Source organism: Epinephelus fuscoguttatus, linkage group LG21 (assembly GCF_011397635.1).
Source record: "Epinephelus fuscoguttatus linkage group LG21, E.fuscoguttatus.final_Chr_v1".
NCBI classification, from domain to species: Eukaryota; Metazoa; Chordata; class Actinopteri; order Perciformes; family Serranidae; genus Epinephelus; species Epinephelus fuscoguttatus.
Genome location: NC_064772.1, coordinates 29,901,595 through 29,917,115, shown reverse-complemented (window position 1 = coordinate 29,917,115; position 15,521 = coordinate 29,901,595). Strand labels below are relative to the sequence as shown.

Genomic DNA, 15,521 nt, shown 5'->3' with positions numbered 1-15,521 from the left:
AAGGAGACGTGGAGAAGTCTTTCAGTGTGTGCCTGTGTGTATGTGCACAGCTGTGATAGCGTGACAACTGCAAGGCTACTTGACTTGCGTGACTGCTGCTGCCAGAGTCTGTCATCTCTATTTTACTGCGAGACTGTGCAGGTCTTCCCTTGTGAGTGTGTGTGTGTGAGTGTGTGTGTGTGTGTGTATTCTACATATCCCTCTGGCCTCTAAATTCTCACTCACCTTCTCCTAACATTGATCTGATTGCCTTAGCAAGCAGTGTAACGCTCTGCTCACTGCACATGCTCCATCCCAACCCCATAACAGACTCTGATACCTGTCTGTGAATAGAGCAATTTGTCCCTGAGGTATTTGAGTCATGTTCTGACGAAGCAACGCTGCGACAGAAAAATATCTGGACTATGATATAACAGTAATGTGGAGAACATATATGACGGAGAGGGAAGCAGAGATGGGAGGATGACTCAGGTTCTTGGTGGTGTAGATGCAGATGTTGTTTGACAAGTTCAACTGGCACATGTTCATGACATCCAGGGGGAGACCGACCCCCCGCAGACTCAAACACACAAACGCAGACTTGCAGTGCTCTACAGCAAACACTCAAAAATAAATGATGCTACTGTACCACATTGGTGCGATCTAACACATACACAAATACATCACTTTTTTAACCCTTACCAGCACTTACTTAGCAGGATTTGGCTATCAAAGATGTGTGTGTGTGTTTGAAACGAGAGTAGGGTGATGTGGGATCAAGTCCCTCCAAGAGGTTGTGCTGTCACAATTGCAAGCAGTCCTCAGGAATTCTGCATGACCTTGCAGTTTTGTCCAGTCACCAAACTTTTCCACATATGACCAATCATCGAGGTTTTCCATGAGTCACCAGACATTGTGGTGGAACACAAACATCTTTCTACAGCAAAACACACCCGGAGAAGGGCGGATACAAACGGACAAGGCGAGGGATGCACAATAATATTGGCATCTCAGTCATATCAGCCGATATTGGCTTTAAAATGATCAGAATCAGCTAACATGCTTTTTCTTATTGTGCACAACAGCAACAGTCCCCAAAAAACCCTGGGAAATCCTGGAGGGACTGTGTAGTTTCCAATATACTTCAAGGTATATATACTTCAAGGTATACTGTGCAGGAATTATTGGTTACTGTTTGTAAACAGTATCGCCAGCCAAAGTAAAAGCAACCCCAGATTCACCCTGTGGAACGTTTTGCCTCCATTTACATGCATTCTTTTCTGCGCTGTGTGCTGATTTTCGTAGCTTCCTCTTGGATGCATGCACAGCAAAATAAGAAGAATATAAGAAAACACAGGCAGAAGGCAGACAAATACAACCCCACTCACTTCTTGTGGGTCGTAAGTGATGATTGAGAGGCATCACTTCTGCATGACTTTATACATTGTTTTTATAAAAACCCTGCATATTATATCTTTAATATATTGGTCACTCGGGGCTGTATAAACATCTGGTAACAGCATGTCAAGGCCAAATGGAATATATTTATGAAAACAGTGCATTTGGAGCGCCTTGGTAGCGGAGTAGCGCATGCCACATTACCGCACCGTTCTGGGTTTGATTCCAGCCATGGGACCTTTGTTGTGTGTCATACCCCTCTCTCTCCCCCTGTTTCCAGTTTACTCTGTCATCTGTCAATAAAGACAAAAATGCCAGAGAAAAGAAAACTGCTTTTTGTCCAAATCCAACACGTCAACGTTGAAAATATGAGAATGTCTGGTTCTAAGACCAAGAATTTGACTATCTTGGATCTTTACTGTATCGAAACCATGTGTCTAGGCAGAGATAAGGTGTTAAGGCAGTGAGACTTTTTGCTCAGCAATGAAATCTGAAATGAAAAGCTGTAATATTTCTTGTCCAACTAAGGTATCTTATTTAATTATTTCATACATAGTATAGAGTACCAAAAATGTATGTCCAGTACAGAGCTCGTCTTCAATGAGCAGTTGAATAATGTAAGGTTCTTGTGTGCAAAGCTCTTATTAATGACTCAGTGATCTAGGGTTGGAAAACCGGTCCAAACAATGGACATGAAAACAGCCTGAATACACATGAATGTGATGTTGCCTTTGGGAGGTCCAGCACAGCGATAAAAAGGCCAACATTTACATGTTGGGTTCATTTAGGTTTTTTTAGCCAGTTCACCTTTCTCCATTCCTCTTCCAAGTCATTGAAATGCCACAGTAAATTTCTGCAACCCATTTTCTTTTTAAGGGACTTTGACATTTTTACCCTTCTGGAACAAATAGGCCTTAGACTTGGGACCTGAGAGAGTATGTGCGGGAAAAAACACTATACTTTGTGGGTTGATTACTGTAATTGGCTTCCCAATGTGGAATGCTTGGCAAATATACCATAGATGAATACAGTGCAATTATTTTTCACATGTCCTCAACTATTATGGGAACACCCATCATTTGCTTCGGAATAGGACAGCCAATTTACAATGCATTTCACAGATACAGAGCTGGAGAAAAAACAGCAGAATGACAAAACAGCTATAGCGATTGTTATTCTATTTTCTTTATAAAAACAACCAAACTAAAGACCAGAGAAAAATATTTATATCTCTAGTATAAAATAAAGAAAAAGAGAGAAAGAAATATTGTATTAATACCGCATGCGGTTTTTGTGTTTTTCCTCCATTCACATTTCCCTCAGTTCCTTGCATACTAAAGCATTTAGGTAATGGAAACAGGCACCTGCTGCTGGCCTGCGCCGCCACATATCTGCAACTACGACGCCCCCGGCTCCCATAACCGCCCCTGGGAGACTAAAAGCTTTGACTTACAAATCTTAAGAGGTGCTTTGCACGCAGAGCCCAAAATAAAATATTGGTTCACTGGATTTGGAAGCAAAGGAGAGGAGGGGAAGAGGTGGGAGGTGGTGGTGGTGGGGCAGCCTTGTCTCATTGTTTCAACAGAGTTTCTTTGGTTTGCCTTCTGTCTAGCTGTCAGAGTGAGATGAAAGCAGTGATGATGAGGTCATGACAAACATGGAGACCTTCTGCCATCAGGAGCACACCCACAACCTATACACACACACACACACACACACACACACACACACACACACTAAGGTTAGAATAATATAGGATTGTGTTATACTAAATGATGATTTGTGATGTTGGATATCAGCCAATGAGTAAAACCACAGTCACACATAAGAAACAAATTACAGCTGGATGTGTGGTGCTAGGGATGGCAATGTCTCCACCACTTTGGCCCAGGAATATCTCAGCTACACTACATCAGGTCACTCTGCTATGACCAAATACCTGCAAAACTATTGACTTAAGCCTCAGCTGTACTTTGTGTAAAGTGCTAACAAGCATATGTTAACATGCTAACATGCTAAACTAAGATGGTCAATATGGTAAACAACAATAACAACATCATCATGTTGTCATTTCCCTTTTTCATCTAAATGCAGCGCAAATTCTAATACAAATTAATTATCGTTTTGGGCCCCTAGGAACAACACACGGCTTTGGAGACAAATCCACATAGTGGCCAAAACATGGAATTACAATTTCTGGATCCATCATGTGATGCCACTAGGCCCAAAAAGACTTTTTCTCATAGACGTCTGTAAATCAGAGTAACATTTTTTTAAACGTCACGACCCCAATTAAATTTATCTATCAGAATTTGATCCATTCAGTCCGATTACAAAAGTCTAGAAGAGCCTTACTATTAAATAATTTTATTCCCATTCAAGTCAGTGGAGGGTGAAACCAGAAGATGCAGGCTTGGCCAGCGAAGTGTCTGGTGTGCTTGCTCAGTGGGCCCACCAGTGTGGAAGATCTGGGTTATTTTATACCCAGGAAGACAAACTTTTCTGGCATAAGAACTCAACTTTTTTGGCTATTTTTCTTGTTTTCCAAACACTACCTTTTCCACTTAAGCCAAGAAAAAAACCACTTTTTATAACATTTCAACTTTGTCTTAAAATTGCTGGCGTTTCTGCTGAGTTTTTCTTTTAAAAAATCAAAAATGTGCATAAAAAACAGGTGGATGGAAACACACTAACTGTCGTTGTGAGCATGTTAGTAAGCCCATATTGTAAATACAATATATAAAATATAGAATAAATGGTCTCCAAAAATCTATATTAGTCAACCCTTGTATACACAGACACACAAAATGCATCAACAAATACACAAACATGCACAAGCTTGTAAAATTTACCTGTCAGACAACAACATATACCTATCCACATGTACTGCACCTCACACATAAAAGGACATGAAATCCCACCAAACACACACAAACACACACGCACAAACACATCCGTCTCTTCTCTCTCTTGGGAGCCCATCACCATAACAACTAATGCACAGTTTGCTGTGAGGCCCTGCTGCAGGTTGAGTCACGCAACGGGAGGCAGCACATCACTACGGTCAATCTATCCTTTTGTTTACCGCCCCATTGAGACAACCTAACACGTTAACAGAAGCATCACTGCATCGGCTCCGCTGTGTGTGTGTATGTGTTAGTGAGTGCCCACAGTTGTTGGACGATGATCAGTGTCATTTGTTGTCCGACCATTAGGATATTGAGTGTGTAGCAATGATCTGATACGAAAGTAATTCCCTCGTAGCGTGCTGCTATATGTGTGACATTCTGTCTGCTCTGATGCCTCCAACAGAAACATTTGCCTTTCTAGGAAATGTTTTCACAAGTTTTACATAACATTTATTCAAGCCACATACATCTGGGTGTCCTAATATTATATCAGAAAGACAAGAAATCAAGAGTCGTAGCCTGAAATATATGCACGTTATTATTCTGTGGTTAAAATCTGATTAAAGGTCTGAGGTCAACTGACAAAAAACAACTCTCCCCTTTGTTCTGATTGCTGTTGACAGGCTTGGTGTGTTCTTCTCACTCTCTTCTGCTCACTTTCACACACGACCACATGCATTCAGACAGAGATGCACTCATACAGACACAAACACACACACACACACACTTGACTGGCTGCTCAAGCTGCCAGCGTGTGTGAGTCCCCACCTCCTTCATCAGCTCTGACACTCCCATCTCACCCTGATGTCACGCAACACCACAGCTCTGCAAAGGAGGTCAGGGCAAAGGGCGAAGGGCACACACGCACACATACACACGACCCCCCACTCCCTCTTCCCAATTCACACAAAAACGGTCTCCTGAGTGGCATGTATGTGAGCTCATGTGCGTTTTATCAATGGCACAACCAAAAGACAAAACTATATGACCGTAGCACAATAAAAAATTATATCATTCATCCATCCATACTCGTACACGTGAATCTGTCTGTTCACTGAATTATTCCACACATACAAACAACAGACGTGTTCTTTCTTACTTCCAGGAGGAGGCTGCTTTCATTGACGGTGGTGCCCATTGGAAGGCTCTCTTTCCTGGGTTCAGGGTTAGAGGATGCTGTGCTGATGTTGTGCTTCCTGGAGGGCTTCTCATGGCTCGCTATGACAAAAGAAAAAGACGAAAGGGTAAATTGGCTGGTTCACCACAAACAAAAGAAAAAATCATACATAATTAATTAATATATTTATTAACCTTATACAAGCAGGGATATGTGCTCACGTGCTACATTCAAGGTCTGGAAAGTAAAATCGAGCACACATATAGAGCCCTGTCAACTCACGAGAAGTTGATAACGATTAAATTTGCTTGCCAGTTCTCCCACCTCTATCATATGGCAGTGAGAGAGGCTCAGACATGTGGCCGACACATTCACTGTATCAGTCTCCTTTTGCACCGCACTAACACCAGGTATTAGTCAGTGTGGTGGGGCCATCTAACAAGGCAAAACAGTGGAGGATTTCATGACTTTACAGGATTCTTCTCACACGATAGAGCCACACGCACATGCAAAGCTCACTGGTACACACAGAGTGAGGTAGGTAACACAGCTTTCAGTTAAATTGAACGTGAAACAAGGGTCTGCAATGTTATTCATTGTTTAATTCTGTGAAGACTAGCTTGCTGAAATGAGAAGGCTGGGAAAGATTTCTAGTTTTGGCACTGCTGTTCTCTCACTGAGCATGACCTCTGACCTCTTTGTGTGGGGGGGGGGGGTCTGAAGAGTCCTTAAGGGTCCAAAGCTGAATAGAGAGAACTAATATTTGCTGTATTTCAGTCCAATAAAAATGAACTCAACTGGACAATGTAAAGAATTCTAATCTTAGTTTTCAGTGTACTGTCATCCATAACACTGCCAGTCTGTCTCTTCATCACTCCCCTGCTCCTTTGTGTCATCTAATATTCAATCAAGTGGAAATATCTGCCAAAGTTATAAAAATATCATCAGAAAGTCACACTCCATCAGCCACATATGCCATGCTCTCCCTGCCACACAGTAGAGTAGGGCCTACGTACTACCATGCCAGAGTGTGTATACATGCAATTAGCCTACACGACTGTGGCGTGCAGAACTGTCACATGTGCATTGGTGACGTGTGTGTTGCGTGTTGGAGGCATGTTTGCGTGTTTCTCTTATGGGTGTGCTGTCAGGGGGCATGTGGCTCACTCCAAGAGATCAGCCCTTCGCTCCGTCACTCATTGTAGCAGGCACAGATTAGTCACGCAACACACGCACACACACAGACACACACACAACCATAGCCTCATTACAAAAACTATCTCAGTATATATGTATGTATTTTTCGATGCTATAGTCCCCACCCCCACTGAATAACCCCATTACGGTTTTCGTTCCTCCCCCTTTAACCTTCTACTATCTCTTGTCCTCTGTCCGTCCCTCCCCCATCATCAGCCCTTCTTCTACCCTCCTCCTCTTCTTCATCTCTCCACCCTTTCTTTGTTCAACTCAGCATCGCAGGCGATCGACAACCGATTTCGTGACGCTGGAAGAGTTCCTCTTCTTTTAATTCCACTCTAAAGCACGCAAAGCTAATGCAGCCATATTTTTTTAATCCATACATTTTGTCTGGATCTACTTTTTCATGTTTCAGCATTTACCCCCTCCCCCAGCTCCAACAGCAGTTTTATTCAAGCTATGAGTGAAAATAAAGGCCGCAATGTGTGCCTCCCTCCGCTGCTGAAAATCAGGCTAAGCGCTGATGACTGCAGTGACAGGCAGCTCAGTAAACTCATAAATGCCAGTAATAATGTTAAGTATTTTGTCACCACCTCCGCTAGGTGCAAACACACACAAACAAACAGACTCAGACAGCCACACACACACACACAAAACCATTCTCTTCAATCACCGCAATATCATCCAACCAGTGGAAACTGGTGCAGAGGGAAATGAATCTAATAAGCCTCTTTATTTTCCTCCTTCAACGCCTCATGTATTTTTGTTTTCTCTCTTACGGCAGCTTTTGGAGAGGATGCGGCGTCAGGAAAGACAAACATACGGGATGATTAATTATCGGCACAGGCACTTCCTCTGCCAACAATGCCGGCTTTATTCATCACCGCTCGTGTCTTCGAGTTTGCTTTTCTTTGCCTCTATTTTCTCCCTCTCTGGTCTATAAAGGAAAACAGAGTAGGTAATGGTGAGGCGTTTATGTGCTCTGTGTGAGGACGGGGTGTTAAGTAAAAAGTGACAAGTAGCGGGATGTAGAAGCTGCCAAAGGGTGAGGCTGAAAGTGTCTAGCTCCTTAAGTCAGCCAGGTCTGTCTTTCCACTTCCACTGAGTACACAAAATGTTCGGACCACCCGCCAAATATCAAGCTACAGTACAGTATGATTCAATTTACACAATTTCAGTCACAATTGTCTCAGGATCTTCGATTGGCTCAGAGGACACCTCGGATGAGAGACTGTGAAGCGTATAATGACATCAGATTAGTTTGAGTTGTTCAAATGAAAATATAATCTGATATTACAAAAGGGACTGTGATGAAAGAGATACTAGAAGCAAAAAAAGATCTGTAAAGACTGCTTGTAAGATTTGATATGGTTTAGCAGTGATTGCCTTAGATTGCTGTGTGCCAAAAGAATGACCTCTGTAGCTACTGTTAGGGTGAAAAAGCAGCAAAATGTGTCCCTCATCAACCAAACTTTCAGAGACAAGAAATGAGCACATGAGAGAAAAACAACGTGCGTAAGTGTATGTATGTGTGAGTTTAGGACACAGTCGATCACCAGTCAGGTATTCATTTCTGCAGCCTCTAGGGGGTGAGGTGAGTTTGGCCATGTAGCATATGGATGTGTACAGCACAGTCTGGGTGTGTCCTGTACTCAACACCATCTCCTTCAAAGCCACTTCCTCCCACACTACCAATAACACCCGAAAAGGAGAAATATGAAGAGAAAACAGAGAAGAGAAAGAAGAAACCTTCACGAGGAGAGAGAGAGACAGAGATGTCCCTGTGGATAGTGTCACTGACATGCTTTTATTCAAGGGATAATGGAGATAAAACACAAAGAAATGTCTCACAAAATGATGAGAAACGCAGAGATGAATATTTCAACAGAGTCATGTACATTAGAGCACTAGATTCAAAGATGGCATGGCATGACAATATGTTGGAGAGCACTGCTGAGGAGTGTTGCATGACCTGAAGCACTTTATAAATCGTGAGTACACGAGTAGCATGCGTTTTGAGCTGAATGGTGGGTAATACTCCAGGTCCATTCTTTTAGCTCATGCTCCTCTGCAGCGAGGAGCAGGTAAGCGTTCATACATGGCTGCTCATAGACACAACACCAGCTGCTGCACAGCTTTAACCTGGGACCAACCCGCCCGCGTGCATGCTACTCCAAATCCAATCAAACAGGTGGTTTTTTTCACTATATCAACACATTTCATCACTTTATACTCTGCCAGTCATTTATAGCTGAAATTAAATTAAAGTCTATTTGAGGACATAAATTTATAATTCTAATAAGTAATAAGCAGTGGTGGAAGGTGGATTTTACACACAAGTCATAGACTAAACTACCCAACAGTATATAAAACAGTTAAATTCTACTTACACATGCATTTGTCATAATAAGCCAATACTGTAACACAGTGGCGTAAAGAAGTTATGATGGGCCCCATTGCATGCTACTATGACAGGCCCCAATAACAGGCCCTGTAATTGTTCTTACAGATGTTGCTCTGTTTTATATTTCTGTATATGTTATATTGCTGTATATTTGTGTGTCATTCTTTTATTTGTACAACACTTTGGTCAGCTGCAGTTGTTTTTAAATGTGCTATATAAATAAACTTGATTTGATTTATAGCCAAGGTGGCAATCTGAATCACTCAGAAGGGCCCGCTCCCTCCATGGGCCCCTTCACCCCAGGGGCTCCAGTGCAACTGCACTGCCTGCACTGTGTATATTTACGCCCCTGCTATAACATATACATAAACTTACAGTACAAGGGGCAATTTTCTGCATTATGACTCTTTGTACTTTTGATACTTTAAGTACATTTTGCTTACGATAATTCCATAGTGACACTGTAATTAAAGGACTACACTCTCACATTAAAACAGGAATGCTTCACCCACAAAATTATCATTTGTATATGAGTTACTGATTGCGTGTTACCTTGAATTCATGAAGAAAATGTCTTATTTATCCGGACGTATCTTCAGTACTTTCCAAACACATGCATTTTCAATAAAACCGTACAATTTAAAACATGCCAGTACAAATAGTACAAGTAAAATCCATGTGTTTGGAAAGTACTGAGCATTCAACTAGGTACAACTAGGTACAACTTGGATTATACTGCAAGAATTATGTGACTTAGTTTTGCTTTGTTAAAAGATGTCCCTCTTCACTTAAATTCATGAAGAATGTTCACCTTTTTTGGATTCTTTGTTCGCTGTGGAAGCGTGCAAGAAAAAACATTTTCTACACAAATTCAAGGTAAGATTCACTGAGTAACTGATGTATGCATTTTATGGGTAAAGAATACCTTTAATGGAGTATTTTCAAAGACTGTACTCACCCAGGATAGAATCTGTTTGACTTGATGCCCTCTGAAAGCAATAAGGTCTTTGAATTACTTCAAATACACAGGATAACTCCTTTTTTTATGGGTATAATTATTACACAATTATTCCATGTGCAATATTCACAAACATACTATGTGTAGTTTTGACCTATTACACTAATTTATTATTTATTATTTATTTGTGCGTAGACTGATGGTTGAATGGACAGAGAATGTGTCAGCACCTTACAGGAGCAGCACCCCCATTTCGTTATGTAATTAATAATACAATAACAATAAAAGACATTCTGATTCTGGCTCTTTATATTGCTACTTATACCTAAGCAAGTGATCTTAATACTATCTCCACCACTGGTAAGAAGTAATTTGTCCAAACTTAGGAGTAATATATGTTTGTTTTCATGTTTTGGTTGATGTTTTTCAAATGTCTCAAAAATATGACACTTAAACACATCCGTGCTCTTGATCTGTGTTCAGGCTCTCTGTCTCTCTGATTCCAGCAGCGTGGGTGCCATCTTTTGGCAGCTGATCCTCTGTTGTGTGTTTAGCTTGTAAAGAGGAGCTCTGGACCTGAACATGCGAGCGCTGTGCAGCGCAACAGTCCCTCCCCTCCCACAAGGCTTGCGTGAGTAGAGAAAACTGTGTGTGTGTGCATATGTGTGTGTTGAGGTTGGGTTGGCTTACAGCCACTTCCTTTGCCTATTCCCGCCCCCTTCCCTCAGCGCTCTTCTTCTCTCTCTGTCTCTCTCTCTGTCTCTCTCTCTCCGCAGGCACAGGAAATCCACAGCAGAGAGAGCAACACCAACACAGAGAGAGAGAGGGAGAGAGAGAAGCTGGCTGATCAAGGGCTGGTTGTCACGCGAGCGAGCCGTCTGTCAATCTCCCCCCCTTCCTCCTGACAGGGTGCTGGCGGCTGGCCAAGGCCTTGCGTGCAAGCCGGCAAGCCACATTAGCCCATAAAGAATTTCATAATAGCAACAGCTGTTAAATATTGATGACTGCTGGCAAGCGCTCAATGGTGCTCCGCAAAAAGGTTAAGCCTGCACTGTAATGGAAGCTAATACTTCATTATGCCACAGATCAAATGTCCGGATCTCACCCTGTCCAAATCCAACCCTTCAACTTTTTTTCTTGTTTTTGCAATGTGGCAAAGAGAAGGAAAAAAAGATTGACTGAAAGAAAGTTTTTGGCATTTTCATATTTTTCAGAAGACAGGGAGCTTTTTCCACTTCTTTCATACTGTTCCAGTTGATGGATACACAGAGTACGCATTAAACTACAATGATTCGATCTTCAATCATCCTCTGATATTAACATTAGATTGAGGTCTATAGTCTTTCCAATATTGTTTTGGATGACAATGTTTTCCACTGTGAAATATAGGATTATATTTGAAGGGATAGACTCAGGATTTAGAGCAATGCTCTTTGTGTGTTAACAAAACAACATCTACAGAAAGTAGTTTTCTTGGAGGCAGGGCAGGAATCACAAATATTCATCTTTCAGAGGAGATTATAACGTGAGTGAATGATTTTTGAGGGGAATGTGGAGCTGTGAGGGGAAGTCTATCTCTGAAGAGAAGAGAAAAAAAAATCGATTCCTGGACAGGAAATAAACAATAGCCTTGGTTGTGCGCCTAGATACTGAAGTGAAGGGGAAGTGATATTATGACAAAGCAAATGGGATCACACAGATTGGAGGTTAGGATGTAAACGCAATTGTTTCCACTTCTCTGTTTTGGTTGGCAAGCAGGCGTACTAATCACCATGTTGTACAGGAGTGATACGTCTCCACACATGAGCCCGTGGGCAAAACAGACTTGTATGGCAACCGCTCTGCAGCGTGTATACTGCTACTGTATGTGGCTTGACTACATGGCGTATCATAAAAGTGGCGCCATGCACTCTCCACATACACACACACTGGAGGACTATTATAGCGCTCATAATATGAAAGTCATTTAATTGCTTCTATAAATAGAGAACATGACTGATTGCGGCGCACATGTTTTATGTGAGCACCATGTTTGTCGGCTGAGAAAATTGGTTTTTCGGATGAACCCGTTAAAAGAGCGACACACACGTGGAGCCGGCTAAGAGGCTGTCTAAACACTCCTAAATTTGCCTTGTCAAGCCTTGGGAAAATTAACCACAACATAAGGCCAACGTGGTGCAATATTTATACAGACAATTAGAGAAACTAACAGAATGCAAATGGATGGAGGCCCAAGGAGAATGTGCTTCAGCATGAAATGATGTGCTCTCTGCTTACACACACACACACACACACGCACAGGCTGCATTCAGGCATGTGTTGCGTGAGATGAGCCAGTTATGCAGGAAAGCTTTTAATTTGACTGTACCCAAATGAATGCAACAGTGTATTTCCTAATTGAAGACAACAAGACGCTGCAGTTTTCCTGGCGTTGCCGGGGATCTGACATGTTCCACCAGCACAAATGCTGACCCCGGCCCTCTCAGCGGGGGTGAAGTCAGGATACAAACTCCCTCATGAGTCACATATATCTCAGCAATAATCCAGCCTGGAGGCAGAATGACAACACATGTGTGCACACATGTACAGTTCGCAGTTGCAGAAACAAACATACCTAGTGGAAGTATATTTGGTGGGAGTCGAGGGGAAACTTCATTGTTAGGCCTGTTCTCTCTGCAGCTTGTCTCCTTTGCTTCTATATTTATCTCAGACTTCCTCCAATAGGCTCATTCAGATAGAGACATCATTCATTTCCTTTAGAGGGACGTCAGACATATTTGACTTATGTAGGAAAAGGGTAGACTTTCTACCCCGCTCAAGCACAAAACAATCGGGGTTTAGTACAAGTAAGTGACTTCATTCTGATCAGTCAAGTGTAAAATTTTTTAGCAAGAACTGCTGAATTTCTAATGCAAAAATTTCAGTGCAACATCTGAGATACACTGCATCACTGTGAGAGACATCAGCTCCTGCCTGCATGTATGTGTCTGCGTGGTTACTCTATAAATAGCTTTCTCTTGGATTCCTGTTTTGATGAGGATGGCTGTGGCTTGTTGCTCTCTCAAGGAGCTGGCGGTTAATAAAAGTTGCATTCAGGAACCCCACCTGGCCACAATAAAGCGCAAGCCGTCTATTTCTGCACTCGCACAATCTCCATTTTCACAAGCAGTCTGAGAGATTCAAGGGCACGAAATTAACGTACAGCGTGTCCTTCTTAAGCTGTAAAGTTTATGTGCAGCATTTGCCAGTTGCTGTAAAGCCCATCTCACTGATTTGGAGTTTAATTAGAGATAAATTTGAAAGGAAAACCTCTCGTGCTTTATAAACAAACAAGAAGCTTGGAAACAGATGTGCCATGAGAGGTGAATTTGAGTTTTAAATTAGTTAAATATGATTGGAATTGCAGGGGGAAAAAGGGGGAGAGGAGGAATGAAAGACTGAAAAGGCATAAATTATTTTTTGGTTTCTCATAAATGGAGTTATTTAGGACCAGGCTTTGGTCCAAAAAAGTAAATTCAGTAGAATAAATGTACCGCAGAGCACAGCACCGTTGGCTCACAATGTATAGAATAAACAGTCATAAAGTGTTTATTATATAGCTCGCTCATTTCACTCAGACGTCCTGCACTATTCACCACCACGGCTGAGTTTTTCTCTTCAAAAGGCACCAGTGCTTTGAGCCTCCTGCTTATTCATACTGAAAAAGGAAATTCTTAACAGCAACTCAGGGGATAATTATTAGTTTTCTACCCCTGTATTTTCGTCTCACTGCATTCCTGCATGTGAGGAGGGCAAAACAAAGATGGAGAGGAGAGTGGAGGTTATGGTCTGCAGCACCTCCACTTTAGCTGCTTCCTTGTATTGCATGCCAACTGGTGTCACTCACATTATTCAAAATAACAGGGAGAAAGAAGCACAACAAGCCTAAGATTATCCCTCTTCTATTTTCCTTCCTGCTGGGCAGTCAGAGGCAATCATCGCTTGTTTTGTGGTCAAAACAGAACGTTCAACAGGTTTTCTGGGAAAGAACCACACCTTTCACGATAAAGTTGATTCCACCTATGATCCTGTTAGCCTTTTTTTTTTTTCAAAATCTATGCAGCCTCTCCATAACGAGAGGGTAATCTGTTAAAAAGATTATGGTGTCGTTTCGGCCCATTGAGGCAAATAATAATGGGCAGATGGTCCCTCAGGCTGAATCCATATGGGAGTGAAACTACACTAATGCTGCTGCAGCACGCGATGCTAAACGAATGCTAACCGCGGAGTACTTTACGACATCAACAAGTTGGGTTCATTGGCTGAGCTCTGACTCAAGAAGGCATTGTTTAGTGGGGGAAATGTGAGTACAAAGTGGCTGACATGATGTGCTAATGAGAAAAACTGCACCGAAGGAAGAAAGAAAAGAGTGTACAAGTACTTTTGGAGTACTTTGCTGAGACTTTGCTGGGGCAAAATGTCCCTGTCCTGTGAAAACCATGCATCTCCTGAACATCAACTTTTCATGAGCTAAGATAACACAGCTTTGTGACAATGCATTTTAGCTAATCCAATGGGGTTTGGATTTTTTATTTAGCCTGACAAGTAACAGAATTTTCTCAGCCCATAAAGCAACAACAACAACAAAAAAAAAAATCTAAATTACCAAATATGGCAATACACGGTTTTCTTTCAACAGAAAAGTGAAAGAAAACAAAAAAAAAGAAAACAAGTGAAATAATGTATTAAAATAACATATATTTGTGTACAATATCCCCTTTGCAGAATTCACACCATAACACCGCATGCACACACATGCACACACACGCAGAAAGGCCCACCAATGTGTAATTAAATTGGTGTGAGGTGGTTAATGTGTCCAAGGTTGAGGAGGATCAAGTGATAGTCATGATGCTGATCATGCCTTATGCATGAAGGCCATTAACCTGTCAGGCAGTTGACACTATCAGAGGTGTTACGTATCACCTGTACAGTGTGTGTGTGTCTGTGTGTGACAAAGACCAATCTGTGACGCAGGTCATCTGGAGCAATAGCATAATGCAGTATTTAGGGTCTCTCTCCCTCTCAACATGCAAGCAGCCGCAGTTCAACGGGAAGTTGTTGCCCCACCGCAGACCTTCATCATGGGGAAATTAAGAATTCCAATATGTTATTTTCATGGCCTGGGAAAGAAGTTCAGTAAACATCTGTGAACATGAGCTTGTTAAAGATACTGTGTATCACAGCAAGGAAAGAGATAACAAGAAACTGGCTTCAAAAATCATGCTCCTAGATAGACAAGAGGAGAGACACGGTTCAGCAAATATATCAGATGGAGTACTTAACTTATAAAGTGAGGGGGAATCTGAAACTGTTTGAGAAAAGATGGTCTGGTGGTCAAATCAGTATCATATGGTCATATGGGAATAGATTAATGAATGCTGGAATGTTGTTTCTTTGTATCAGGTCTGACAGTAATTGAGGGGAGCACTTTTTTTTGTATTTGTACTTCATGTATTTATCTTCCCATATTGTTTTTTTTTTTGTTTGTTTATATTCTTAGCCTTATGTTCCTGTACA

At 41.7% G+C, this 15,521-nt stretch overlaps 1 protein-coding gene across 1 annotated transcript in view; it reads right to left on the bottom strand.

The window, feature by feature from the left end:
* Window positions 1-15,521, bottom strand: part of ahrra (aryl-hydrocarbon receptor repressor a) — a 76,507-nt gene that overhangs the window by 13,689 nt on the left and 47,297 nt on the right. Inside the window, exon 4 of the mRNA XM_049565735.1 lies at window positions 5,386-5,504. Coding sequence (XP_049421692.1) covers window positions 5,386-5,504 — 119 coding nt within the window. The remainder of the gene's footprint in view (window positions 1-5,385; window positions 5,505-15,521) is intronic.